Source organism: Numenius arquata, chromosome 1 (genome assembly GCF_964106895.1).
Source record: "Numenius arquata chromosome 1, bNumArq3.hap1.1, whole genome shotgun sequence".
Taxonomy (NCBI): Eukaryota; Metazoa; Chordata; class Aves; order Charadriiformes; family Scolopacidae; genus Numenius; species Numenius arquata.
This window is the reverse complement of record NC_133576.1, coordinates 139,122,762-139,150,542: the sequence shown is the minus strand read 5'-3', so window position 1 is coordinate 139,150,542 and position 27,781 is coordinate 139,122,762. Positions and strand designations below refer to the sequence as shown.

The following is a 27,781-nucleotide window of genomic DNA, read 5'->3' as shown; positions in this document are numbered from 1 at the left end:
TGTTGAAAGCCCATGAACATTCAGTTCTTGTGTCGTCTGAAAATCTTACTCATCATCTTCTATAAACAATTTGAGAATAGTTTGTGTGGATCCGTGTACACAGGGTATGGAAAACCTCTAACGTTATTTGGAGCTATAAACATTGCAGAAAGCTTTGGTTGACATGAGCATTCAGGGTGTGTGTTCTTGTCCAAGCTACCAGAGTTTGGCACTCTAGAAATTTTTGAGGCACTAGTGGGAGGGAGGGAGGGATGGATAGGGTTATGTCAGCATCTGAATGACTGCAGACATCTAGCAGGTCTCTAAGAGACTTTTTCCTCTGGGTGCATCTAATTTCAACTGGTCTTGAGGATGCTGGGGATGTGTTAAGCTGGTTGAGATCTTTACAATTACTTTGATGTGAAGCCATGAGAGAGGCCGGAGTGGGAATGGGCATTTCTCCAGTACTGTGTACGTGGTTGTGCACCTCCACCTTTAACAGGGCCTCTGACTGTCTTTGCAGCTATGATGGAGTGCCGTTTCTGATGCATGACAAGACACTCAGGAGAACAACAAATGTGGAGGAAGTGTTTCCAGAGCGGGCCTATGAGCACTCCTCCATGTTCAACTGGACCGACCTGGAAAAGCTCAACGCTGGAGAGTGGTTCCTACGGGTATGTATGGCCATGGGAGAGGGTGTCCTGGAGCCATGGACATGGGATTAAAGCTCATGTCCAAACCCTCTTCAAGGTGGAGAGGTGTAGGCTCATGTCCTCGGTGGAGCGGTCTGAAGTGCAGCTAGAACAAGAATCCATGAACCACATTTAGTTCTGTCCTCTACTAAACTCCCAATTGGTCTAAAAGACACGTTGTTTTTCTGTGCTTTTTCCACCACTTGAAAGAAGGGTGGAATGCTCTGTTAAGGTTAACGCCTGGTTGACACCACAAAGAACTTCAAGACCCCCAGGAGGGCAAACAAGCAGTTATAAAGAGAACAGAAAAGACAGTGTGTTATATGATGATCCTTTTTTCTTTAATTTATTTTTGGAGACAACTGTCTTTATAAAAAAAAAAAAAAAGGCAAGAAATGCTGCCTTCGAAGTCTAGGGGAGGAAGAATTGCTGTGGGATGGACTTGACCAATCCTTCAGTGTGCAGCCAGGTTGCAGGTGGGACTTCTTTTTACTAAGCTGCTCTCTGGCCAGTAGCTGTAACCTTCTTGGAGAGCATTATCTATGATCTGGAAAGAGGGCTGCAGCCTTTTGGTACCCTCATGCAAGCTTGAACGCGGCTTGCTGAGGCATTGCTGCAGTGATGCAAGCTCAGGTACCACTTTCACATGGCTGCTGGAAGATCTCCAGGTGCTCTCTTGGTGGAAGCCTGAAGCCACCATAGCTTCACTGCTGTTCTGGTCTGAGCCAGAGTGATGGGGATGTCTATGTATTACAGCTGCACAGAAACTTGCTTTGCTCACAGATGTGGGGATGCAGGGAAACAGCTGCTTGCATGATAACAGCCAAGAGAACATCTAGAAGGCTGCTTTTTGGGATGTACTTTGAAGCAGTCATTCCTGAATGTCCTTAAGTCAGTAGCCCATCTCTTCCAACAGCCCATAGCTCCTGCCTGAACACTTTTTAACTATATAATCATAGCATCGTAGAAGGGTTTGGGTTGGAAGGGACCTTTAAAGGCCGTCTGGTCCAATCTCTCCTGCCATGAGCAGGACCAATCTTCAGCTGGATCAGATTGCTCAGAGTGCCATCCAGCCTGGCCTGGAATGTTTTCAGGGATGGGGCATCTACCACCTCTCTGGGCAACCTGGGCCAGTGTCTCACCACCCTCAGCATAAAACATTTCTTCCTTATATCTAGGCTAAATCTTCCCTCTTTCAGTTTAAAACCATTACCCCTCATCCTGTCACAACAGACCATGCCAAAAAGTCTGTCCTCATCTTTTCTGTAGCCCCTTTAAGTATTGAAAGGCTGCAATAAGGTCTCCCCAGAGCCTTCTCTTCTCCAGGCTGAACCTCCCCAACTCTCTCAGCCTGTTCTCACTGCAGAGGGGCTCCAGCCCTCCCAGCATCTCCGTGGCCTCCTCTGGCCCCGCTCCAACAGGTCCATGTCTCTCCTGTGCTGAGGCCCCAGAGCTGGAGGCAGCACTGGGTGGGAGTCTCCCCAGAGCGGAGCAGAGGGGCAGAATCCCCCCTCTCGCCCTGCTGGCCACGATGCTGGGGATGCAGCCCAGGATGCTGGAGGCTTTCTGGGCTGCCAGCGCATGTTGCTGGTTCTTGCTGAGCTTCTCATCCACCAACATCCCCAAGTCCTTCTTAGGGCTGCTCTCCATTCCTCCATCCCCAGCCTGTGCTGATACTGGGAGTTGCCCTGACTCAGCTGCAGGACCCTGCACTTAGCCTTGTTGATCCGCATGAGGTTCACACAAGCCCATTTCTTGAGCCTTTCCAAGTCCCTCTGGGTGGCATCCTGTCCATTGGGTGTGTCAACTGCATCACTCAGCTTGGTGTTGCCTGCAAACTTGCTGAGGGTACACTCAATCCCACTGCCTATGCCATCGATGAAGATATTTAACAGTACTGGTCCCAGTATGGACACATGAGGGACACCACTTGTCACCAATCTCTATCTGGTCCTATTTGTTTCTGGATTCTGAAGAATCCTTCGTGATCACGTACATAGTGTGAGAAAGTACAGTTTTAGCGTACTATATTGGAAAATTATATTACTGCTTTATAGCTCTGTACTCCTGGAAACGAGGTGACCTGCCTCACACACCTTACTTTCAGTAAGGATCTGTCACCTGCCCTTGGATAGGGAAAATGAGGCACAGAGCTTCAGCAAGCTGCAAGATGGTCATCAAGCATGGCTGTCAGCATCCTCCACTGTTGTCAAGATGGTATAGAAAAGGGTCTTCACCTGTATTCAAAGAGTCTGGGCTTTGTGGCACTAATGTCAGGGTGTGCTTTGCTTTCAGAACGACCCTTTCTGGACGGCTGGGTCTCTCTCAAGGTCTGACTACTTGGAAGCTGCCAACCAGTCAGTTTGCAAGCTGGCAGATATGCTGGAGGTGATCAAGGACAACACATCGCTCATCCTGAACTTCCAGGACCTGCCACCGGCTCATCCCTACTACAGCACTTACATCAACATCACCCTGGAAACCATCCTGGCGTCGGGAATTCAGCAACACGATGTGAGTTCTGTGGGGTTGGTGATGTTTCCAAAATTGACCTCTTCATGGGTTCCCCGAATCCTGATGTGTCTCATTTGATCCATTTGAAGACATGATTTGAAATGCCACTTCATGCCAAGAGATCATGCTGGGGAGGGCTTTGCCTCCAGGATGGTGGTCCCAGAGGCTTGATAACATCTTGGGCTGTACTCATGGTAGTATAACCAGTAGATGGAGGAAAGTGATTATCTCCCTTGGTCAGCAATTATGTGTTCAGTGTGGGGCTCACCAGTACAAGATGGTGTTGGTAAACTGGAGCAAGTCCCCCAGAGGCCACCAAACTGATCAAGGGGCTGAATATATGAGGAAGAGCTGAGGGAATGGAATCCTTTCATCTTGGAAAAGAAAAGACTTTGGAGAGGTCTAATAGCATCTCTCCAGTACTGTCAGGGAGGTTGTTGAGAAGTTGGATCAAAGCTCTTCACTGAGCTGCATGTCAGGAGGATGAGAAAGAATCATCATAAATTGGAACAGGATAGGTTTTTCCTGCATATAAGGAAACTAGTTTTCCCTGTGAGGGCAGGCAAATGTTGAGACGACCCTGGAGAGATTGAGGGCTTGCCATCCTTGCAGCTTTTCAAGACCCACCTGGACAAAGCCCTGAGCAAACCTGGTCTGAAGTCAGTACTGGCCCTGGTTTGTGTTGGAGTAGAGATCTCCTGAGGTCCCTTCCCACCAAGCAATTCAATAAGAGCCTTGGACACATGAGAAGAGTCTGAGACCTGGAGGTCATCTGTGAGCAGCAGAGCGCCTTTCCCCTCCTTAGAATCATAGAATAGTTTGGGTTGGAAGGTACCTTTAAATGTCATTTAGTCCAGCCCTCTTCCAGGGAGTCTCCTTCCGCCTCCTTGTTTTTAAATAATCCTTCTCCCTGGGCTGAGCAATGGTTTCATCCTCAACTCAACCTCTGCTTGGAGGAGAAGAGGAGAAATGGGTATCCTGGAGATAAGGGGTTTTCAAAAAAAGGAAGTCTATGTACCTGCAGGTCTATGTATATGTAGAGTCTTTTCCAGGCTTTCATTTCTGCCCCAGAATTGTCCTTGCTGGCTTACACCAAACATTTTAATTTTAATTGCAGTCAGAGCCCTGCCAGTCTCGTTAGCAGTGTTCTCTGACCATGAGGTATAGATCTTCACCCAGGCCATCAGGAGCTCCCTCTGATGCAGTCATCTCTTCTGGAAGGAGAGCATCACTTCCCATGTGTCAGATGGTCACCGAGACCTGGAAACTTCTTCATTACCTCTCTTGGGAAGGAAGTCTGGTCCTTTCACTTGTCCTGTGCTCTCCCTTCTATATGGTCTGGTTGAAAATAGCGTAGTGAGGCTGGTAAGTGGACAGACTGCATCACTCACAGCTTAGATATATCATCTGTACCAATTAAGTGCATCTACATGCACAGACAAGTTCAGTGCTGACTTCTACAGTGATGGGCCTGGGAGGAACTATTTTTAGCTTCCATCTGTCTCTCTAATGACAGATCTTACCAGCCAATTTCCAATTAACTATGTGGCTGTGATGATGGTGTTATCCACAAGCCTCTGCCAGCTTGGCTAGATCCAAGGGAGGACCATGCTGTCTTATCCTTGGCTATTGGAATGGAGAATGGGAGAAAAATAGTCAGAATATAGATGTGGCGTTGCGTAGTGATTTTTCTCACCCAGGTTTTATGGTTCCTTATTGAAAATGCTTATGGCTGCATCTGTGCTGCTCTGATGCTTTGGTAGATGAGCGTCACGGAGTTATTAAACATAGGTTAAAGCAGTGCTGAGATCTTCTGGTTGGGCTCAACCTCTGCATGGCACAAGCTGTAAAACTGCCCAGCTGGGTTCCTGCATCCCCTTTGCACCTGGCAGCTGAGCATGTTAACAGTGATTAATTTGACGTGCTTTCAAAGTGTGGTATGAACTTGCCCTAGTTTGGAGTAAATGTAGCCCTGATGAAAAAAAAGGGTGAATAAAACCAGTCTTAGCCATGGGATCATGGGAGGCTTCCCTTGTATGTCCTGTCTGCACTGTCAATTTTAGTCTCATGTCCTTAGTTCTCTCTGTGCCCTGAATTGTGCAGGGAGGACAGGTTTGCAAGGGTGTACCATGTCTCTTCTCGTGAGCCCTTGGCTTGATCCCTTTATATCTCAACCCTTTTTCACCTCTAAGATGTTGTGCTCTACAGCCCTCTGGGGTCAGAGACAATCCTGAAATGCATTTGCATAGAATCATAGAATGGTTGGGGTTAGAAGGGACCTTAAAGATCATCATGTTCCAACCCCCTCTGCCCTGAGCAGGAACACCTCCCACTGGACCAGGTTGCTCAAAGCCCCATTCAACCTGGCCTTGAACCCCTCCAGGGATGGGGCAGCCACAGCTTCTCTGGGCAACCTGGGCCAGGCTCTCACTACCCTCACAGCAAAGAATTTCTTCCTGAGATCTCATCTAAATCTCCTCTCTTTCAGTGTCAAACCCTTCCCCCTTGTCCTATGGCTCCCCTCCCTGATGAAGAGTCCCTCCCCAGCTTTCCTGGAGCCCCTTGAGGGACTGGAAGGGGCTCAAAGGTCTCCCTGGAGCCTTCTCTTCTCCAGGCTGAAAAACCCCAACTTAGCCTGTCAATAGAGATGTGGGAGGCTGTAAATGTCTCCTAGATAATTTGAGCAACCTGGTCTAGTGGGAGGTGTCCCTGCCCAGGGCAGGGATTGGAACTTGATGATCTTTAAGGTCCCTTCCAACCTGAACCATTCTACGATTCTACGAATTTGTACAAGAAACAAGGCAGTCTCTCATGTGATCTTGCTTCTGGCTTGGTGTAAACTGGCTGTCTTGTGTCATCTTTGTAAATCGCCTCTGCCATAGCCATTCTCAGTCTCGCTCCCTCCGCAGGTGATGTGGCTGCCAGACACGAAGAGGCAGCTGGTCAGAGAGATTGCGCCGGGTTTCCAGCAGACTTCTGGCCTCAAGCTGGATGCGGAGCTCATGAGGGAGAAGGGCATCGTGAAGCTCAACCTGCGTTACACCAAGGTCACGAATGAGGATATCAGGTACAGCCCTTGGTTTGGTCACTGCGTGGTAGCCCATGCGTTCCACGGTGGGTGCATCCTTGTCCCAGCAGCATCTTTTCTCATCATCTCAGGCTTTCTTATCTGCATAGAGGTATCTTTTCAGATGGATTTGCTCTTGAGACCTTGAGCTGTGCAAGCTTATCCCTACCCATCACCCAGAATCCAGGCTGTTCCTGGGAGCTGACTCTAATAACTCTCCATGCTAATTCAGTATGCGATGATCCTTTTTGAAATACAAATATATGAATAGTCTGATTCTCATTACACTGTCAGCCCTGGAAAAAGTGAAGGCTTTTCACACTGACTACCTCCGAGTGCTGTCTTATCCTCATTAGCAGCTGCCCTTTGCTTCTGTTCGTCTGCTCCAGAGTTGCTACCACAGAATTTTGATTAGTACAAAGTCTGGATGTGCTTTGAGAAATTTCTCTTTGCAGAGAATTCACCCGTTTCATTACTGTCCTTTGTCAGCTATTTAGCCTGATCAGGTCTGCTCTTTAATGAAACTAGCACAGCATGAGGTTCCTTTCCTGCTTGAGCCTGTGTTTGAACCGTGCAGTGACTTAGCTCCCAGCTTTGCCCCTTCTCGGGAAGGGCGGATTGTTTCTAGTACAGCTTTTCTATTTTTTAGAGTTTAATTTTTTTTTTCCCCCCAAAGAAATACTTGAAAGTGAAAGAGAGTTTCAGAAGAAAAGTCTCTTCAAAGGATTTGTCTTACTATACATCTGGGCTGGGAGTAGGGAAGAGCTGAGCCTGTGCCTGTTTGGGACCATGGTCCTATTTAGTGTAATCCAGTGGTGTCTTTCCATGGCTGTCTGCAATCGGTCTAGTTGCTCACCCTTAAAAACCAAGTCTATGCTTTACCTGCAGGATAATTCCTGCCTGTTTCCCTGCCCCCCACACCTATTTGCTCTATTTCATGGGGAGGACCATATGCCAGCTCTCTCATCTGTCCCAGCTCATCAGCCCCAGTCTCTCATCAATCCCACCTCAGCTGTCTCCAAAATCCAACCTGCCACCTGAGTGTTTCTTGAACCCTAAAAGCCTTGGGGAGACCAGTGCTGCAGCACGAGCCACAGCAGGCTCAACAAGCCCTGGTATAACACCATTCTCTTAATCCCCCCCTTCCCCACCTCCCAAAATCAGCATCTGGATGTAACATTGCTGTGGCCACCTCTGCCCTTGAGAATCCCTTAGCCTTTGGAGCAGCTTGATCATGTGAGCTTTGAGTTGACCACATCTTGAACAGTGGCCTCCCACCTCAAAGTGCTTTGCAGACAATAAATTGCAAGGATTAATCTCTGCTCTGGAGATTAGCGACGCGTCTGCTTTGTAGATAAGGAAACAGAGCAATTTATGCAAATCGTATGGGTGCGGGGTGTCCACTGTCAGTGCTTGGTTGGCTGCTGACAGCTCTTGTACCCCAGCTTGCAGTTTCAGCTTATTGGAAAATAACCTCAGGAGACTGGAAGCTGTAAGTCTGCAACTGTCCCTAAAACAAGGGCACGATGTTGGAAATGCACTCTGTCAGGTTTTAATTAAGTAAATTGCTGATGAAGCGTTGCAGGCATCTGAGCCAGATGTCAATTTTGCGTCAACATGATGAGGCGGTTGTTACAAAAACATACTGTGTCCATCATTTATGAGGAAGTATCTGAGATGGTTCGTGGCCTGGGTCGGGTAGCCTCCAAGAGGTGAAGAAAGCTTCCAAGTTCAAACCATTTGATTGCAACACCCTTGGGTTGCTCATGAAGTGACCATGCCCTGTTAAAAAAACCACCTATTTCATGCAATTCAAACCCAATAAATCTAGCTGTGATTACAGCGGTGGCTGATGGCCAGAGCTCTCCTCTGGGAGATGAGGGTCTGATGTTTGCTGGGGGGACTCGCATCTCACCCTGTCTGTCTCCTGGCAGGGACTACGCCATGGCAAACCTGAGCGTGAATCTCTACACTGTGAACGAGCCCTGGCTATACTCCATCCTGTGGTGCGCCGGCGTCCAGTCGGTCACCTCCGACAGCTCCCACGTCCTTCGCAAGGTGCCTTTTCCCATCTGGCTAATGGTAAGCAGGACGCCTGGGAAGGTGCTGTGAACCACTGGAAGGAGGGGATGCAGTTGGGGGTGTGTCGAGGTGGCTGTTGACCACTGGAACCATAGGGCTAGTGGTTTTCTCCAGGAAGGTTTGGTTGGGTTCAACATGCTGTTGGGCTTGAGAGTTTTCCCTCTCTGCATGTCTGAGATGGTAACGGATCGATGCTCCTCTTGCATGATCCCTTCATTCAGATGGCCCCGTCTCTCCCCATACAGGGTTTGGGAGCCTTGGATACTGTGTTGCATGCCCCACTTAACCCATATGATTTTTCCCATTTTTCTTCAATGGAAAAACATCTTCCCACACCTGCTGAGCAGCTGGAGAAGCAGACACATAGGTGAACCAGCAAACCTGGCTTCTGTGTTTTGGCCAGGATGCAAAACTATTCCCCCCCCCCGCCATTTTTAATACCAATTGAGAGCAAGTTTTACTACTGGCTACCCTATTGCCAGACAAGGAATAACCAGAGACCAAAGGTAGCCCCCTTGCCCATCGTGTAGCCAGTAAACTCTTTGAAAACTCCCCTAGCACTTTGGGTCTCTGAACCAAACAGAAATATTCACATACAATATCACTGAGATAGGAAACTTTCATCCCCCAAACCTCTGAGAAACTATCAGCACATGAAAGGAGGGAGAGTTTAAAATTGTTCCCATTTGTGGTTTTTCCTGATAACGTCATTTTGGGTGACAGACCAGCATTAGACATGTCATAAACGTGGTGATTTATATGCGACCCCTGCAGCTCCGTGCTTTTCTTTCTGCCCTGGTGGTAACTTTAGCAGTGTGTGGTCTCGCTGTGATTGTACAAACCAGAAGGTTTAAGGTCTGCTTCTGCTTTTTGTCTTCCAGCCTCCAGACGAGTACCACCTAATCTGGATCACATCTGATCTCATTTCATTTATCGTAATTGTAGGAGTTTTTATATTCCAGAAGTAAGTAGCATTGATACAGCTAGATTCTTGTGTATTTGTGGCGTGGGTTTTTTTTTTTTGTTCAGGGTGTGGGGTGGAGATGGGACAGAGGAGCACCACGTTCCTCAGGCGCTTGGATTGCAATAGCAGAGAAACTGTTAAAAATCCCTACCAAGACTGCAAACAATAATTCCGCTTCTGAGATGTGACATTGAATTGGATGAAGTCGCTACTCTTAAAGAAGAATGAGAGACCTCAAAATAGCAGATAGATGCCTTGTTTCACTCATAAACGCGTGTGGGAGAGAAACTGTAAATGGTTTAGGGAAATGCATGATGAGAAAGAGATTAAAATGCTTTAAAGGAAGAAGAGGAGATGTCTTGAGATTCCCCCATTACAGTCTTCAAAAAGAACATGTCATTGTTTTCTTAAATCAGTTTGTTCCTGTTTGGATGAAGAAATAGAAATATCCACAGAATCATAGAATGGTTAGAGTTGGAAGGGATCTTAATGATCATCTAGTTCCACACTTCCCACCAGACCAGGTTGCTCCAAGCCCCGTCCAACCTGGCCTTGGACCCCTCCAGGGATGGGACAGCCACAGCTTCTCTGGGCAACCTGGGCCAGGCTCTCACCACCCTCACAGCAAAGAATTTCTTCCTGAGGTTTCATCTAAATCTTCCCTCTTTCAGTTTAAAACTGCTCCTCCTCATCTCCTAGGGCTCCCCTCCCTGATGAAGAGTCCCTCCCCAGCTTTCCTGGAGCCCCTTGAGGGACTGGATGGGGCTTAAGGTCTCCCCGGAGCCTTCTCTTCTCCAGGCTGAACCCCCCCCCCAATTCTCTCAGCCTGTCCTCACAGCAGAGGGGCTCCAGCCCTCCCAGCATCTCTGTGGCCTCCTCTGGCCCTGCTCCAACAGGTCCATGTCTCTTCTGTGCTGAGGCCTCAGAGCTGGAGGCAGCACTGGGGGGGTGTCTCCCCAGAGCGGAGCAGAGGGGCAGAATCCCCCCCCTCGCCCTGCTGGCCACGCTGCCGGGGATGCAGCCCAGGGTGCGGGGGGCTTTCTGGGCTGCCAGTGCACATTGCTGGCTCATGTTGAGCTTCTCACCCACCAACATCCCCAAGTCCTTCTCAGGGCTGCTCTCAATTCCTTCTCTGCCCAGCCTGGATTGGGTTTGGGATTGTCCCGACACAGGTGCAGAACCTTGCACTTGCCCACATATTATGATTTAGCAAATCAAATCAGTTGCTCAGTTTGATGCATAGAGGAAGTCTCACTGTTTTCCAAAGAAAAGGGAGATCGAGGATTTGATGAGATCATGGCAGAAACCTCCATGTTAGCCAGGGTCCTTGAAAACAGATGTGGTTCGTAAACCTAGGAGCAGAGTAAGTTAAGACATTGATAAATCAGGAGGAGGTAAATCAACTTCCTAATGGCAGAGTTAGCCAAGCCACCCTCCTCTTGATTATATGTGAGAAAGCCATGGTGTCCTCCTGGTGATGTGCCTTTTCTCCTAGGAGGCATTTTAGCTGTCAGTGGTGACAGTGTAATCATCCTCTCTGGGGAAAAAGCGTGAGCTCAGAGAGAGATGCGCTCCCTCCAGTGAGGAGCAGCACCCTTCTCCTGGGAAAATCTATCATTCTGAAATGGCATCCCTTCTTCCCCTGGCTCTATAATCTCATCTGCTTTGGCATGCACAAACGACTGTCCTAGAGACATCAAGGGACCTAAACTTTCCTTCCTTCCTTGATATCCAAAATGCCTTTGTGTTAGGAGCAGCAATTTCATTCGCTTCAGCCTCATGAGACAATGATTTTGCTGTTGCGTTGTCCCAGATCGTCTCCTTCCAGCCATCTCTTTCCTTCTCCCTGAGTATTTTTGCCATGTTACAGTAGGCTGTGGCTCCTGCCAGCAGCTGCGATGGATTGGACTTCAGGCCACATGTTGGGTCTGTTTATGATTATGTCTAAATTCACGAATCATAGAGTCCCAGGCTGGTAGACCCGTGCCCAGCAGGTCCCCAGTTCCAGGATGGAGCAGCAAATTCAAAACTCTCAGATTGGATTTCCCAACAGTTAATGAAACCACTGACCAAGATGAGATTAAAATTTTTCTAAGAAGTCTTATGATGTGAATTGTGGCAAATTAAACCCTTCCTGCAGAAGGGCATTGTGGTGGTGCTGTCTGGAAGCTGCCTTCACTCCCTCAAATTCGTCAGTTGGTTTAATAAGAGATGTCCCTGCTCTTTAGACCCTGTATTTCTCTGTCAGATACGGAAATGCATGGAGGAGTCTGGAGGCAGGGACTGACCTCTCTGAAGAGCAGAATTTGAAGGCCAAGTTGATGAGATATTTGCGGTCTTTTTGCATCATCTCCCAAAGTCAGTTTTAGAAGGCTTTCCCTGATTCAGACCCAGGAGACCCTAGCTGAAGAAATTAAACTGATTCAAACTGCTGAATGGGTCCCAGAGCAGAATGAGATGGTGCATGCTGGGAGAGAGGGAGAAGTCTCAGCTCCATGGACTTTTCAATAGCTGGACTCTTCCTCTCTGCACAGATTGAATTTCTTCCAGTTTGGAAGAGGTTTGATGGAGTAGGGCAAGGAAGAAAAGGATTATTGCAGGATTTCTCTTCCACCCATTGTGTGTGATACAGGTGAGAAGAGCTGGAAAGTGCCACCAGCTTTCCCTAGTGTCCATCAACCTGGAGCACTGAGCTCCCTGCCCAGCCTCTGGTGTAGAAAGGCGGTTGCTCAGAGACCTCTGGCCACGTGGAGGCCATCGTAGCGGGGCCAAATGTCGTCTTTTGGATCTCTTCCTTGGGACAACTCAACCCTGAGTCAGTAGAAGGAAGAATGAGAAACTCTAGCACCAGAAGTTGGACTTCCTGCAGCAAAGGGCTCACTCTTCCAAGAGCGTTGTGCAGGAGAGACCTATTTCCCTGCCCTTCCAGTTTCTCCACCACATGAAAGGATTGGTAGCAGCGTTGAGGATCTATCAAAATCAAATTGCAGTGGAATTGCCCAACTACTACCTGCTGATGTGATTCAGCTCCGGGAAATGGGGCTTGGCATTTGGCCTTCAGTGTCGTGGTTGGTTGTTTTTTGTTTTGTAGTTTGTTTGGTTTTTTTTCCCCCCTAAGTCCTTTTTGGGGCAAAACAGAGCTGCTTCCTTCATGCAAGGATGAGGGGGCGGGTGGGAACAGAGCCACCGCTTCGATGTGCTCGTCCTCTCTCCTACGCATGGCTTGTCTCTCCTCCGTAGCCATGGGTAGGGATTGCTCCTGCTGTTCTGCTTCAGCCCCGGTGACAGGATCGTGGCTGCCTCTCCAGAGGGGAAATACCAACTGTGATGGATGACTTCTAACTGATCTTTTTTTTTTTTTTTTTTGCCTCTTTGCCTTGTTTATTTTCTTACTGCTCTGACTGTTGTGCATGTTCCTCCTCTTTCTCTCTCTGCTGCATTCTGGCATCTCACAGCTATCACATGATCAGGTAATTCTGGTGCTTTCCTCCTCTTTCTCTTTTTTCCATTCAACCTTCCTTTCTCTCTCTCCCTCTCTGCCTATGGCTTCACTGCAGATGGACAGGGCAGGACGCTGTTTTTCACGATGCTTTCAAACATCTGGCTTCACGGGGTGGGGACCATAAGGGTCGGAACATTGCATAGTCCATAGCCATGAGCACCACGGGATCCTGATGCTGAAGCTGGTGGATGTTTTGAAGGCAATCTGACCTTCCGTTACAATGATCCAAGTCACTGCCTTTTAAAACAGCCCTATCCTGAGGTCCTGCAGTGTGTTGTAATTCGGAAATTCCCAGTGGATGTAATGCTTTCTCCATGGAAATAATCCCATGCATTCCTTTAGTGCATTTTCCAGAGGTTTTTGAGACTGACCTCTTCTAAATTGGCCAGTTCTAGAGAAAATAATATAACCTGCTCAATTATACAAAGTGGCGCTTTTCTAGCCCTGGGAACGAATTAATAAGGCTAATAGCTGGAAAGTTTGGCTCATCAGCTGCTGCACTCAGAGCCTGGCATCTTTCAGGAGTCTCTTCCCAGTTACACCACTGTGAAACTGGAAATGGAGTGTGAAAATAAATAGCACCCAGGAAGAGAATGAGCCTGAGATGCTGGATTTGAAAGTGCCATCAATTGGAACCCCAGATTTCTCCTTGTACTGGTGCTGTTTTCTCCACCAGTTGTTCTCATCCCCTTGGAGGGAAGCGCTGTCACTTTTCTGCAGTAAAGCCTTCACCGCCTCCATATTCCGACCAAACTCTTCACGTGTTACCTTCTCCATTCCTTCCGCTCTGTGCCATGGGGTTGTATTTTTGAGGACTTGCCTACTTCCCTATATCTGTCCTTATCTGCCCCTCTCCCTCTGCCCACCCCACCGTCTTGGGGGTCGGGGTTGGCCACCTTCAAGCATTGCCTGCTCCATCAGGTACCTTGGACTTGCGGTGTTATGTCCTTGCGGTGTCTCCCCAAAAAGGACCTGGCTATGGGGCTGGGCTGAGCCCTTCTATGGGTGCAGGGAGGTTGGGTGTTGTCCCCTTCTTGCCTCCCCTTTGCTTGTGGATAAGGAGAAGACATACATGGAGGAGCTGGGCAGGCTTTAGGCAAGAGTAGTCACAGGATGGGGACTCTGGTTGTGGCTGGCTTGGCTCTTTGCTCGCTCCATCTTATCACCTCGGTACCAATCAACCCCGTTTTCTCCCCAGCCTGCCCCTCTCCCATCCCCTTTCCCTGCCATTTAGCATCTCCCCTTCAAACCAAGGGTCTGGTTGTGGCCCTAACATGGTGTCTGCTGTCTCTATGTTGTTGTCCCAGTATCTTTTAGTCTGTTCCCACCCCGTGTCCGTCAGCTCCACTTTGATGCCAACCGTCCAGAACAAGACCTACCTGCTGTCTGTCTGGCCTTTTTGCGTGCTGCTGTCCTAAACGTTGGCCGATCACAACAGAGTCCAAGGGGGTAGGAGAGGAGCTCTTTTCTATTAAACAAGCTTTCTGGAGACCCAAAGGCTACCGAGCACAGCAGAGAGTATCATAGAATCATTGAACGGTTTGGGTTGAAAGGGACCTTAAAGATCATCTAGTTCCAACCCCTCTGCCCTGGGCAGAGACACCTCCCACTAGACCAGGTTGCTCAAAGCCCCATCCAACCTGGCCTTGAACCCCTCCAGGGATGGAGCAGCCACAGCTTCTCTGGGCAACCCGGGCCAGTGCCTCACCACCCTCACAGCAAAGAATTTCTTCCTATTATCTAGTCTAAATCTTCCCTCTTTCAGTTTAGAGTATTTCGGTGTTGGAGTTGCACTGTGGTTAAATGGACTAGTGCCCCTCCTAAGAGGGTATTTCAAAGTACACCAAAAAAATGGGGTCACCCTCTCCTAGCTTGTTCAGAGTAATGCACCTGTGAGAGAGGAGTCATCAGCCCCTTGAGCATAATTAACCACCCTGGGTCTGGCCACAGCCACCATGTGAGATAGAGAGCAGAGAGCAGTAGTCATTCCTCTTGGGAGGAGGAGGAGAAAAGCCCTTGGTCCCCACACCCCTTTGAAGCTGGACTGTCTGTGCCTCAACACAACCCATGCCCTCCATGGGACATCTAGGACCTGTGGGCAAGAGATCATCACGCCTTTTGGACACGCAATCCAGCATGCTAAAAATGCTGATGATGTGGGCCAAGAAAGGTCGTCTTGTTGTAGCAATGTGTTTTGGTCCTGGTTATAGTTTGTGGAGGGTGTTATCCTGTGAGATCCTATGCACTTCCAACCACATTGACCTTAGTGGGATCTGCCTGTATGTGACATTAAGGGCAAAAATGGTCTTTTTCCAGGTCAAAGTAGCTCAGCTTAGATGATGATGATAGGAGAAAAATATTTTTTTTTTAATTTTAAATTTTTTTTTATAATATCTTTGCCTCCTTGTGCTTCCTCCATGTTGCTTCTGTTCATGGGTCTGTGAGTTGTGTTGTGTTGCTGTCCCATCCCTTCTTCTCTCTGTAGCAGAGCATCCGCCTTCGTCTATACCCCGGTCAAAGCCTGATGGTGTGGTGTCACCCACTGGCATTTAGGAAAGGGATGGAAACACCATGAAACTGATACCAGCTAGATTTTCCTGGAAAAGATGCAGAATGTGGATGTTCCTTTGTCAGCGTGATTCTGTGGTCCCAGGCTGGGGATGTGGAGGGGCTCCTCAAACCCTCTGTTCCTGGGGCTGGTTGGGGGTTACTTAAGAGAAGGTGGTTGTCATCCTTAAAAAAAAAAAAAAAAAAAAAATCACCTTCTCTTTTGTTGATGAGCCACTAGATGGTGCCAGAAGATCAGAAGCCCCATAACCCATCCTAAATCCCTGGTGTTTCTTCATCAAATAGCCTTATAGCATCCCTGGCTCTGGCAGGGAGAATGGAACTTGCTTGAAAGCCTTCCTCTGTTGTCAGGAGGTAGGACAAATCGGTGGGGTATAGGCTATGAAAGTCTGGACTAAACAACATCCCTTTGCAATGGGATATTGGATACAGCTGCTTTGTCTGAGCCCACCAAGCCCTGTTTTCCAGCAGGAGCCTGCCTTTCACTCCTGGTGCCAGCAGCTCTGCAGCTGAGGGTCTGCTACAGGGGTGCTCTCAGGCTGAAAAACAGCTTTAAAAGCAAAATCCCCCTTGAACATGCTGCTGTTGCTTGTTACTAACATCAGTAATTTTCTTTACATGCATTCAGTAATGAGAATAAAAGTCTGGCTAATTTTAAGTCAAGCCAAGTTCCCATCACCCTCGTGTTGTTTATGTGGTGGAAACTTTTGGTGGACACCGAGTTTCATCAAGGCTTAAAAAGTGTAGGTTTTGGGTAGAAGCATGTAGGCAAAGACCTGGCATTTGGGAAGTGCTCTGGGAGAAATCATGTTCAGGGGAGCTGTATGTCACAGCTACCTGTGTGGGGACAGTGTCTTTGCTGCATCTTAGGTTTGAGACCTTAATTTGTCTTTGAGAGCTCTTTTCCCACAAGGGTGGTCTCTTGTTTTGTTCCCTCTTTCCAACCCTAAGAGTCAAAATAGCCTTAACTCCTTAGGGCACTTGAGTAGCTGATGTGATAGAGAGACGTATCTGCAGTCCTCGGTGAAATTAGCAGAATTAGGATGCTCAAGGTGATTAAAGACTACTTGCTTGTATGTCTGTACACCCCTCTGAGATAACATGCTCATCTCTGAACATCCTCCCACCATGCGGGGTTGCGTAGGTTGCGAGGGAGCAAAGGCGTGAGGGTCTCTGGGACTTGTTGGTCTCCACATTGTCGGTGGCCGCTTGCCTTGAGGATGCTCCCGTGGTTGGGGAGACCAGCCCCTGATATCACCCTTTTGTCTTGCAGGTGGCGCCTAGGAAGCATCAGGACTTACAACCCGGAGCAGATCATGCTCAGCGCTGCTGTCCGCCGGTCTAGCCGGGATGTCAAGATCATGAAGGAGAAGCTGATCTTCTCGGGTACGGGTGGGGCTGGTTGGTCAGAGCCCTTTGCTCCACCCCTCGGCCATCCCCCTGCTCTCTGCTGGTGGTGGTCTTGATATGGGTGTCATCATCTGCTGGTGGGACAGGGTGGCTGGACTGACCCTGCTGCGCTGAACCACCTGTGGGATATAGCTGTGGCTCATCCATCCCAAACTGGTGCTCGTCTGAGCACTGGTTTGCTCAGAAACGCTGTGTCTAACTTCCCAAGTTGTGCCAAGCAGCTCTCATAGTGTCCCACATCATCTCTGCTCTGAATTGTCAACAGTGTGTCAAAAGCTATAAAGCCCATTAAAATAATCGTATAGGCCACCACAAATAGTGGTGATGAGTTTTGGGGTAGACCTAAAATTCAATGGCCCTGTGGACTGAGGTGTTCCTAAAATCCTTGTGCACCTCCCAGCGTTTATTTGTGTTGGAACATCTCGCCCCATCTCTAAGAAACATCTCATAAATGTGTACAAAGAGGGAAACGTTTAGCTTTAAAAGATTAAAGTTGGTCCATGAAGCTGGAAAACTCGCATTTGAAGGAATGTGAGTATAATCTCCCCTTGAGCTTTGTTATGGGCTTGCTTTTTTTTTTTGTATTTAGGGGCTGGGGATCTCCAGCAGGGATCAAGGTTTATTGTACTGGGCAAATACACAGCAAAATGGACAACTTTTGCTTCAAAGGGCTTATTGTGTGAAATGCGGGCCTGATTCCGCCCTCCAGAGATGGTGGAAATCAGGTGTAAATCCAGGGAATCCAGAGAGGTAATGCCATTGGTCACAGCAGATTTAAGCCCCCCCAACATTGTTCTAGGTATAAAATGTCCTAGACATATAATATTCTTAGAGGTAAGGGACACATATTAAGGTTTTGTGCATCTGAAGCACATGTTCTTGCTTAGGGTGGGTGTTCGCAATTAATACATTGGTGGTTGCACATCTTCTCCAGTGAAACCAGTGACTATAGAACTCTACCCTTTTCCAGAATGGCCATTTGGGTAGATAAGTTCAGGTGTTTTGGACCCTTTTCCCACAAGTGACTAATTTAGCCTCTGACATAGCATCCATGTGTATGGAGGGGGTGTCCAGTTTTGCCTTGATGGCGGCAGGATTGTCAAGGTCTGAAATTTACAGGTGAGCTTCTATTTGGAGGCAGATCCTGTTCAGAACTGGTTTTAAATAGATGCAGTGTGTTACTAAACCCTGGGCGAAATCTCTGTAGGATCAGCTGGATCCCACGTGCTGGAACCGCATGGCTGCTCAGTGCCTCAGTTTCCCCATCCATGGTGGGTGGGTGGCTCCTGGGACTTGCACCCCTGTGACGATGTGTCTCCCCTCCTCCCTTCTCTACCCTCCCCAGAGATCAACAACGGCGTGGAGACCACAGATGAGCTGTCTCTCTGCTCTGAGAATGGCTATGCCAACGAGATGGTCACCCCCACGGGTCATCGGGACACCAAGCTGAGGATGAACTGAGGGGCTCCGGTCCGACCCCGGCACGGGGCGTCCCCCGCCTTCGCTCCGGCAGGGAGAGCCGTGCTCTCCTGCTCGCTGCGGGATGGGAACCTGTGAGGAACTGCTGGTTGGGCAGAGACCCCTTCCCATACCCCGTTGCTGGCTGCTCCACCTCCCTGGTTGTGAGGTTGGAGGGGCTTATTTTTGTAAATATGTAGAAAATCTGAATATTTTTTTTGTCTCTTTTGGATTTTTTTTTTGAGTGTAATTTTTTTCCAGGGCACGAGTGGAAATATTGTGTTCATTAAATCCTCGACCTTATGGCTGAAGTTATTTGAATCTTGACGTGAAGCTGGAGTCCCTGTGGGGGGGTTCTGGGAAAAACACGTTGGACGTGTCTCCCCTTTCTCCCCCTTGCCCTGCTCCCCTCCTTCCCTTGGTGCAGCGACTGTGTAGTTGAATGTTGTGATGTTCTCGTGAAGTGTCGGTTTTGTTACGTTGTGGTTTTTTGTTTTTATTTTTTGGTTCCCCCCTCTTTTCCCCCTTTCCTGGGCAATGAAGTTTTAGCTCTAAAGCAACAGGAGTCTTGTTTGGAGGAGAGAAGCTTTCCTTAGGAGAGGAGATAGCACTGCTCTTCCCCGCTGAAGTTCAGAGCCAGGGAAGGGGTTGCACTGGCTCAGTCACTTGGGCACCTTCTCCCTGTCCCGTTCTCCTTCCCCAAAGCCTGGTTGCTCGCAGGGGAATGGCTGGGAAATGTTCTTCCACAGTCTTGAAGGCAAATCCTGAGTGTTGGCTGTAGATTGGCCTCTGCTGGCAGCAATGCTTTCATTTTTTTTATTCCGCTTCCCCCTGCCCCTGCCCTTTTTCCTTTGTTTCTCTCTCTTCTCCCTGAGTTGCGCTCTGTCGGGAGCCCGGATGGCTTGCAAAAAGCAACGCCGTGGGCACCATCATCACCGCTCAGATCTGGCTAAAGTGCCTGCCACTTCGAGTGGCGTTTGGAGTCGCTCCTTGCTTCCCTGTCCTTGCACCCGCGTAGGAAGAGGAGGTGGTGGTGCAGTGTGAGCTTCCCCCTCTCTGGGCCAAGGAGATGCCCGTGGGTGCAGGAGTTGTAAATAGTTTGGAAGGTGAAGCAGCTCCGGAGTGTAATTTATTCCTGCAAGGAGACCTTTCCTCCTTGCCTTATAAGTGGGATCTATAAAAGCTGCACGTTCACGTCCTCCAAAGGAGTGATGGTCTTGCAGCAGATGCTGATAGGCTCACGAAGGCAAGAGCTCTCATCAGCGTGTGTCCAATGCAAAAGGCTTTAAACCAAAATCCTAGACCAGGAGTTAAAAAATAAACCAAACACCCAAATAAAACAAAACTCAGAAACCAAGTAGGTGACGGTTGTCTTTTATTCCCTCCCTGAGGTGGATCATGGCCAGCCCAAGGGCAGTCTCGGCTCTCTGCTCTTGACCTTCAAGGCCTCATGGAGAGAAGCTTGGTTTTGGGTCACTCTGCTGTTCGCACAGAGCTGGTTCCCAAGGCAGCTGAAGCCAGCCGGAAAGCTGCTGGAGCTGTGAATGGGTCTTGGCTCAGTCCCTGTGGCCTTCTGCTGTTGGGTTGCTCCCTTCCTTGCTGGATCTTGTTCCACACAATGCTCAACAAGAGAATTCACATTGAGCGTGAACTTCCTTTGAAGCTTGGTGTGCGCTGCCTTGAAAGTGATGAGTTCATCAAAAATGTTTACTGTGGAGGGAATGGGAGCTGAGGTTTAGTCTTTGGGTGCTGGCCAAGCTGGGCTGCAGAGAAGTCTGGGAGAGACTGGAGGGAGAAGTCACCTTCCAGAGGAGAAGGTGGCCTGGGGGATGCTGATGTACATCGCATTCAATGCACAAAGCAGGCTTGGAAAGACCAGAAACAAGCCATGATCAAAACCGCCTCAAGCAGTTTGTTCTTATTTTGGCAGCACTAAACTTATTGATTTTTTTTTTTTTTTTTTTTTTTAAGCTGTACTCCGGTAGAGTTTTGAAACCGTGAAGTCTTGGGCTTAGTATGTAAGAATTGGGGGCAGAAGTGGCCAATTTACCAATGTAAGAGAAAAATACCCCTATTAATAATGAAAATGTCAATTGTGATGCTTTAATAAGCACCTCTGAAGCAGTGCAACACAAGACTTCAATTCATTTGCATCTACCTGGATTTTTATGAATGTAAGTGGAATAAGACCCTGGTCCATGCTCCCTCTTCCCTTCCCCAAGTACTGTCCTTCTGTATGGTACTCTCCCAAGTCTGTGAAATGCGGTGTGGTTTTTCCTGCAGAATTGCAAGATTTTGGTGGATTTGAAGGTTTTTGAGAACAAAGTTGCTTCTCCCTTTACTGTGGTGCTGTATTGAAACATTCCTGGTGGATTGTCATTGCCAAGTGAGAGATGTTGTTAAATCTCAGCATCTGTTGATAATTGCCTGCATGTTCTATTTTTATCCTTGGAGATGACTTTATTGAAAGGTCAAGTGCTTAAAAGCTTGGAAGTGTTAAAAGCAATCCAACAAAGAGTTGTTTTCACAATTCAATTTTTTCCTTCTTTTTTTTTTTATGATGAGACCCAAATTTTATGCGTAATGCACTGACTGTTACCATTATCGTCCTGAATATTTGCTACCTTTTTTTTTTTAAGAGGATGATACTTTTTTGATGAAAATAGACCTAGACCAAAATAAACTCTGCAATGCTCTGTGAAATAAACTGTCAGTATTCCCCTACCAGTCTGTGATGTTGTCATGTGTTCTGGGATTGTTTGCGTAATGATGATGCCTTGTTCTTCTCCCTTTTTCATGCTTTATGAGGGAGCTAAAGGTCTGACCAGAGAGAGGTTTGGAGACTATAGAATTGTAGAATTGTCTAGGTTGGAAGGGATGTTTAAGATCATCTAGTCCAACCATCAACTTAACTCTGATTAAAAAACAAAACACAACACTAAACCATGTCACTAAGCACTATGTCAACCTGTCTTTCAAATACCTCCAGGGATGGTGCCTCAACCTATTCCCTGGGAAGCCCATTCCAATGCTTAATAACCCTTTCAGTGTAAACATTTTTCCTAATATCCAATCTGAACCTCCCCTGGTGCAAGGTTCTCCAAGATTTGTCCTTCTTGAGATCGATACAGTTATGTTGCACCTCTTCTTGATGACACAGAGCTGAGTGGTGCAGTTGACATGCCTGAGGGATGGGATGCCATCCAGAGGGACCTGGACAGTGGGGCAGTGTGAACCTCATGAGGTTCCTGCAGCTGAGTCAGGGCAACCCCTGGTATCAGCACAGTCTGGGGGATGAAGGGATGGAGAGCAGCCCTGCCAAGAAGGACTTGGGGATTCTGATGGATGAGAAGCTCAACACAAGTCAGCAATGTGAGCTAGCAGCCCAGAAAGCCCCCCGCATCCTGAGTTGCATCCCCAGTAGTGTGGCCAGCAGGGCAAGGAGGGAGAGACCTCCCTGCAGTGCTCTGCTCTGGGGAGACACCCCCCACCCCCCCTCCCGCCCAGTGCTGCCTGCAGCTCTGGGGCCTCAGCACAGGAGAGACATGGACCTGTTGGAGCGGGGCCAGAGGAGGCCACGGAGATGCTGGGAGGGCTGGAGCCCCTCTGCTGTGAGGACAGGCTGAGAGAGTTGGAGGGGGTTGTTCAGCCTGGAGAAGAGAAGGCTCTGGGGAGACCTTGGAGCCCCTTCCAGTCCCTAAAGGGGCTATAGGAGAGATGGGCTCTTGATCAGGGAGGGGAGCCATAGGAGGAGGGGGAAGGGTTTTAAACTGAAAGAGGGGAGATTTAGTTTAGGTATAAGGAAGAAATGTTTTACATTGAGGATGGTGAGACACTGGCCCACGTTGTCCAGAGTGGTGGTAGATGCCTCATCTCTGGAAACATTCCAGGTCAGGTTGGACAGGGCTCTGAGCAACCTGATCTAGTTAAAGATATCCCTCCTTATGGCAGGGAGATTGGACTAGACGGCCTTTAAAGGTCCCTTCCAACCCAAACCATTCTATAGTTCTCTCCCATCCAGGTTTTATAAGACAGTAGCTGAAAAAGTCATGTGAAGAGGAGGTGACTGTGCAGACCTGCATCTTGAACGGTAACTGTAGAATAATTGTTTGGTACTTGTGGCCACATGGGGACAATGATGCACCCGTAGAACCTGATCAGTTTTAAACCGAACAAATGGGAAGCAATTTATTTTTAACACACATTATGCAAGTCATTGCCCCAGGGTGCTGTGAAAGCAGGGGGGCAGGGGGGGGGAACCATAAACAGGTTCAAAGAGCAGTAAATGGCTCATACATCCATTAGCACTTATTAAACACAGCAGTCTGGACGCAAGTTCCAGCTTGGGAAGTCCCTCAGCAGTTCTTCGCTAAATATGTACATTAAGGGAAAGTCTTGCTTGGTGCTTGCTCTATTTCTTTTTATTCTTTACCCCAGGATCTGCTCTCAGCTGCAGACAGAGGGTACTTTGGGTGAGAAGGGGATCTGGTCTGGGTCAGCATGGGGTTGGTCTTTGTTAAGCAGCTGTTTTCTCCAGCCCCTGAATGGCTGCGTTTAACTGGTAGTTGAAAGGGATTAAAATAACACTATCTCACTGGTTGGTGATGGGTACTCAGCACCGTGTCATGAATTTGACGGGCTCTGGGAATACCATTTGAGCGTTAAATACAAAATTGCCCTGGGGGAAGGGGTAGAGCTCCTGATACCTACAATATTGAATAATCCCTAACTGGGGCTGTCCTTGCTGTACCCGAGGGAAAAATATTGAAAAGTTGAAAGGAGAGAAATAAGAGTCATGTAGGCTGTCTGTTATTCAAATAAAAGAGCTGAGGATTGGTTGCTGGCTCGAAGCCCAAATGGCTTAGGACAGCCAACATTGTGCTATTTAACTCTTTTTCTTCCTCTCTAAAACTCCCCTTATTTATAAGAGCTTAGTGGTACAGCTGGGATAGTTCTCAGGGTATCTGGGAACCTTTCCAGCCCTTCAAATTTGCCAGTAGAGTTGTAGTCCTGGGGTCTGGGAGGTGATGTTGATGTGACCGTGCCCTAGGCCTGCCCAGTTATCTGCCGTAAGAAGGATCTCTTGTATCTCCCCTGAAGCCTTAACATGATGCAGTGGCTCAGAGCTTGCAAAGTTCAAACTCAGTGTGAAAAATCTAGCCACACTGTGAGCAGCAGCAGTGGCGTGAGGCTGAAGGCTGGTTCCCCTTCTCCTGGGCTCTTGGTGTAAGAAACTTCTTCTTGGCTGAAGCTCCTGACCAGGTTTCAAGCCCAATGTCAGCATTGACCATGTGTGAAATGGCAAATCAAGTTGGTTTTTTTTCCCTCTTAAGCCTCTTTGTTTTCTCCCTCTCTTCCTTCTGGACTTTGCTTCTGTCCTAGTAACTTCTCTGCCCTCACTCATCTACTTGGCTTATCTGCTTTGATCTCTTCTCCTGGAGGTTGGTGACTTCCCTTCCCTTCTGTGAACTGGCTGAGGGTGGAAAGAGGGTGTTCTGACTCTCTCTGGCAAGGTGGAGCCATGGATGGTCGTGCCAGGAGTGCAGAGACAGCTGTCTTGGATAGGACGCATTTCCTTCTCTTGGGCATGTGGTGGGGAGGTACAGACCACAGCATGATCAAGTCCTAGTAACCATCTTCCTTAAGATGTCTTATGATTGCCTCCATTACCTGATTTATCCAAACCTCTCTTCTACATTTCCTCTTGTCCTTTTCACTCTTTTTTCCTTGCTTTCTCTTCAGCTTAGCTGTATCCCTTCTCCTTCCAATTCTTTTTTCCTCCCGAGATCCTTACTCTGCTTCTTTGGTCCTACATTCACCGAGAGCTTTCCCCAACAGCTGCCTGGAGTTCTTGGTCCTACATACTTGTATTTCCCTTTTGCCTCTTTATTTAAAGCTTGTGGCTTTGTGCCTAATGGCTTTGTGCACCAGGGTCTGAGCATTTTTAATCTGAAGAAGGGTTTTTAGAGTCCAAATCAGCTGTAAGGTCAGGGCACCGGGAGCAAAGGAGAGGTTGAGCTCCTGCCCCTGCATAAGGTGTCCTTCCTCCAGTGCTGCCTAGCAGACACCCCTTTTGAACATCCCCATCCTTTCACAGCTCTATGGTGTATTTAATGCCCTCTTTTTCATGGAAAAATGCCATAAGCATGGGTTGTAGCACAGCCGTTGCACAGTGACAACCTCTTTGGAGCACAGTGGCATCACACAGGGAGATCCAGGGCCAAGTGCAGTCTGGCTGTAGAAATCTGCTCGATAGGCGGCTTGGCATGGGCATGGGGACAGCTGCACCCTGCAAAGCCACCTCATTGTGGTCACTTTGTGTGTTTGCAACCCTTAGTAGCTGGTCCCTCCCACACCCACGCATGACTTGAAGCTGGGGTTGGGTTTTGAACAGGTTGGTGACCCCATGCTTTGTGGTTGCAAGGAGATCACAGCTTTGCAATCTTGCTGAGGAGTGTTCAACACTCCAGAGACCTTTTTGCTGAGGACAGCATCAGTTCTGTGCTGACATTTGTCCTGATGACCTGCTCCTGGTCATCTCTAGCTCCATCCATGTTGCAGACATGGTGACATCCCTGGTCAGTGCAGCCTGGCAGTGCCAAGTCCATCAGGGTGGAAGGTCTTAAGAGCAAATCCTCCCAACCTTCCCAGCCTGGTGAGCAGGCTGGGAAATCACAGTCCCTTCCAGGTTGCCGGTGATTCATATGCAAATGTTGGGAGCAAGCAGGATGCCAGCTTGTGCCCTGCATCCCAGCCATGGGAGAGGAGCAGAAAGGAGCCGGCCAGCAAGCACAGCCGTGGTGTCCCACAGAGGGGCGATTTCCCTGGGATGACAACATGCAGGGTCTGGTTATTATTAATATTTCCCTTCTGTCTAGTGCGAAATACTACAAGTTGTTTGAAATGATGCTGGGCAAGGGGGGGATGGCTGCATCACATTGGGGGCTTTGGTAATCTCCAGCACAAGGGTTACTCCGTGGAGCTTTCCTGGGGCCGCTTTGATCCCTGCTACGAGGATTTAAAAATTCAGCCAACAACTGGGATCAAGTTGGAGGGGAGGGTGCAGAAAGCCACCCGGGGCAAACCTCCCCTTCTGTCCTCATCATCCTCAAGGACCTAATTACCTAATTATCACACGTTAATGAGGGGGAGTGCAGCTCTTCCCTGACCCAGTCTATTCCTGCTCCGGGCGTCTTCTTACTCACAGAGCCGTATTTTATTTATCGGCTTTAGTGTGGTTTCCAGTGAGACAGAGTCTCTCTACCAAATGAATCGTTCCACCTGGACCTCAATTTGCTCTCCAGATGGCTCAGCCCTCTTAAGCTGCCGTGGTGTGATATATTTTTCCCTGGGCTGCAATGGGTTTTCCCTGGGCCCTGGCTCCTCCCTGGCTGGCTGTTATTGACAGCTGCATGGCTAATGCCCTGTAGCTCTCTGGCATGTCATTCAGGAGAAACAAAAGCAGATTTCTCCCCCACCTCTCTGGCAAGGAGGATAAAGGGGATGCTTTTGTGCTTCCCCAAGCCTTGCTGCAGAAGCGCTGAGCGGGCTTTGCGTAGAGGACCTGTCTCCGTGCAGAGACCCGATGTGGATGGGAGCTTTCCGAGAGGGAAGTTGAGTCTTTGCTAGGTCCCACCTGGAGAACACAACCTGTGGGCCAGGTAAGGTTGGACTTCTTGCTCTATCACCTGGGCAGGCTTGCAAAAAAAAAAAAAAAAAAAAAAAAAGCAGCGTTTGCTGCCGTGTGGTACTTGGATGGAGAGGGTGACCCAGAGAGGAGGGTGCATGGGTGAGGGCAACGGGGAAAACACACTCTTTCTTTGGCGTTGGCATCGTTTGTCTTCTGGGTAGACAGGAGGGATGTGGGCTGGGGAAGGGCTTTTGGATTAATTGGGAAGGGAGGGCGGGAGAGGTGTCTCTTTGTAAGGAGGTCAGCCTGAGCTGTTTCTTCCCAATGCTGAGCCGTGCAGAGATGTGCATGACCCTGATGGCTGGGAAACGTGTGCGGATCAGGGGGAGAAGTGGGGATAGAGACGTGTTTGTCTTGGCTGGAGCTGCGTGTGTCAGCGCAACGTGGAGTCTGCCGTGTTCTTTGCAAAGGTGTCTCTGGAGAACTGCCTTTGTTGAAACTTCTCAAAACCACTTTGAACTGACTGACAGCGTTTCCCTTCCGTACACAGCCCTGAGCACCCGTCAGTGGCATTTGGGGTGTTTAGAGCCTTCACCCACTCCCACAGGATTTCTTAAATATTTAGTTAGGGCTTGTCACACTGCTTATTGCTCTTTAGATCTCTGCATCTCCCGTGTGGCATGGGCAGAGGTGTTTTCCGCACTGCTGGGGAATTCTGGAGGCACAAAGGATACGGTGACACTTTCTCAGGTGGTGGGGTGAAGATCCTCAGGGCTAGATTTGGTTGTCCTGCACACAGCCACCCTGGTGTAGGTGCTGTTAGGAGGTGTTCTCTGGAGCATGGGAGAATCTGAGCATCTCTGGGGTCTGGGGTCTGACATGATGGCTGTCTGGGAGGTGCAGTTGTAGGAAAAGGCTGGAATAGGCTGCCCTGGGAGGTGGTTGAGTCACCATCGCTGAATGCATTTAAGAGTTGTTTAGATGTGGTGTTGGGGGATATGGTGTAGGGGAGAACTTTGTAGACTAGGGTTGATGGTTGGACTCGATGATCCCAAGGGTCTTTTCCAACCTGAATGATTCTATGATTTTACAAAAAGAGATGAAGGACTAGAGCTAAAACAGGGATTTTGACTCATTAGAAATTCAAGTTAATCCTCCTCAAGGGATGTGCTGCCTACCTTCTTTCAGGGGAGTGTGTGGACACCCCAAAGCCACTGGTGTCTGGTAACTTGTCATCCCAGTGGGGACTTGCGCTCCTGCCAGAGGCTTGTGGTGACCCTCCAGAGCCTGACTTAGGGGCCCCTTAAGAGCAGAGCCTGAGCACCCCCAAGCAGGCTCTTTGCTGTTACAGATCCTCAGAAAAGCAATCTAAAACCTTCATGACCATGGTTGAAGCTGTGATCAAGAGTGTTCTGCTGATGGCCCTCACTGCCACCCTCACTCAAGGAGCGGTGCTGACTGCTGTGTTTTTAAAACAGGTGGTGGCATTGCTGTGCCCCTTTTATTTAACATCCAGCTGATGAGAGCAGTTGGGCAAGCACCAGGAGACCCAGCTTCAATCCCCTCCTCACTCTTGCCCCTCAACATCTGGGTGGTGGTTCAGGGTGAGCTTTTGGGGAGAAGTGGAGGAAATGAGGCAGCAGCAACCTGTTAGTGGGTCTAGGATGGTGGAGGCAGAAGTTGAGGGTTTGGGCTCTCTGATCCTCTCACTGTCAGATAGTTGATTCTCGTCACTATTTCAATGCCCTGCTTTTTGGACCTCCCACTCTGCACGCAAAGGGGAGGACCTCCCCCTCTTCTCCCTAGAGATTGCTCTTTACAGGTGATGACCTGTAAAGGTGCCTCCTCCTGACTTGAGCAGAGATCACCCATTTGGATGTGCAACTATTTGCACCCTCCAGGCTGAGCACCCGAC

General features: G+C 48.7%; 1 protein-coding gene across 2 annotated transcripts in view; it reads left to right on the top strand.

Moving 5' to 3' along the window:
- The window catches only part of GDPD5 (glycerophosphodiester phosphodiesterase domain containing 5), a 125,540-nt gene extending 104,582 nt beyond the window's left edge, over positions 1-20,958 (top strand). For both annotated transcript variants that reach the window (XM_074168567.1, XM_074168559.1), the window contains exons 9-15: positions 503-653; positions 2,967-3,185; positions 6,095-6,252; positions 8,187-8,334; positions 9,216-9,298; positions 16,642-16,754; positions 18,124-20,958. In XM_074168567.1, the coding sequence (XP_074024668.1) occupies positions 503-653; positions 2,967-3,185; positions 6,095-6,252; positions 8,187-8,334; positions 9,216-9,298; positions 16,642-16,754; positions 18,124-18,239 (988 nt within the window). In that variant the 3' untranslated portion in view covers positions 18,240-20,958. The remainder of the gene's footprint in view (positions 1-502; positions 654-2,966; positions 3,186-6,094; positions 6,253-8,186; positions 8,335-9,215; positions 9,299-16,641; positions 16,755-18,123) is intronic.
- Positions 20,959-27,781: the final 6,823 nt, after the last annotated feature.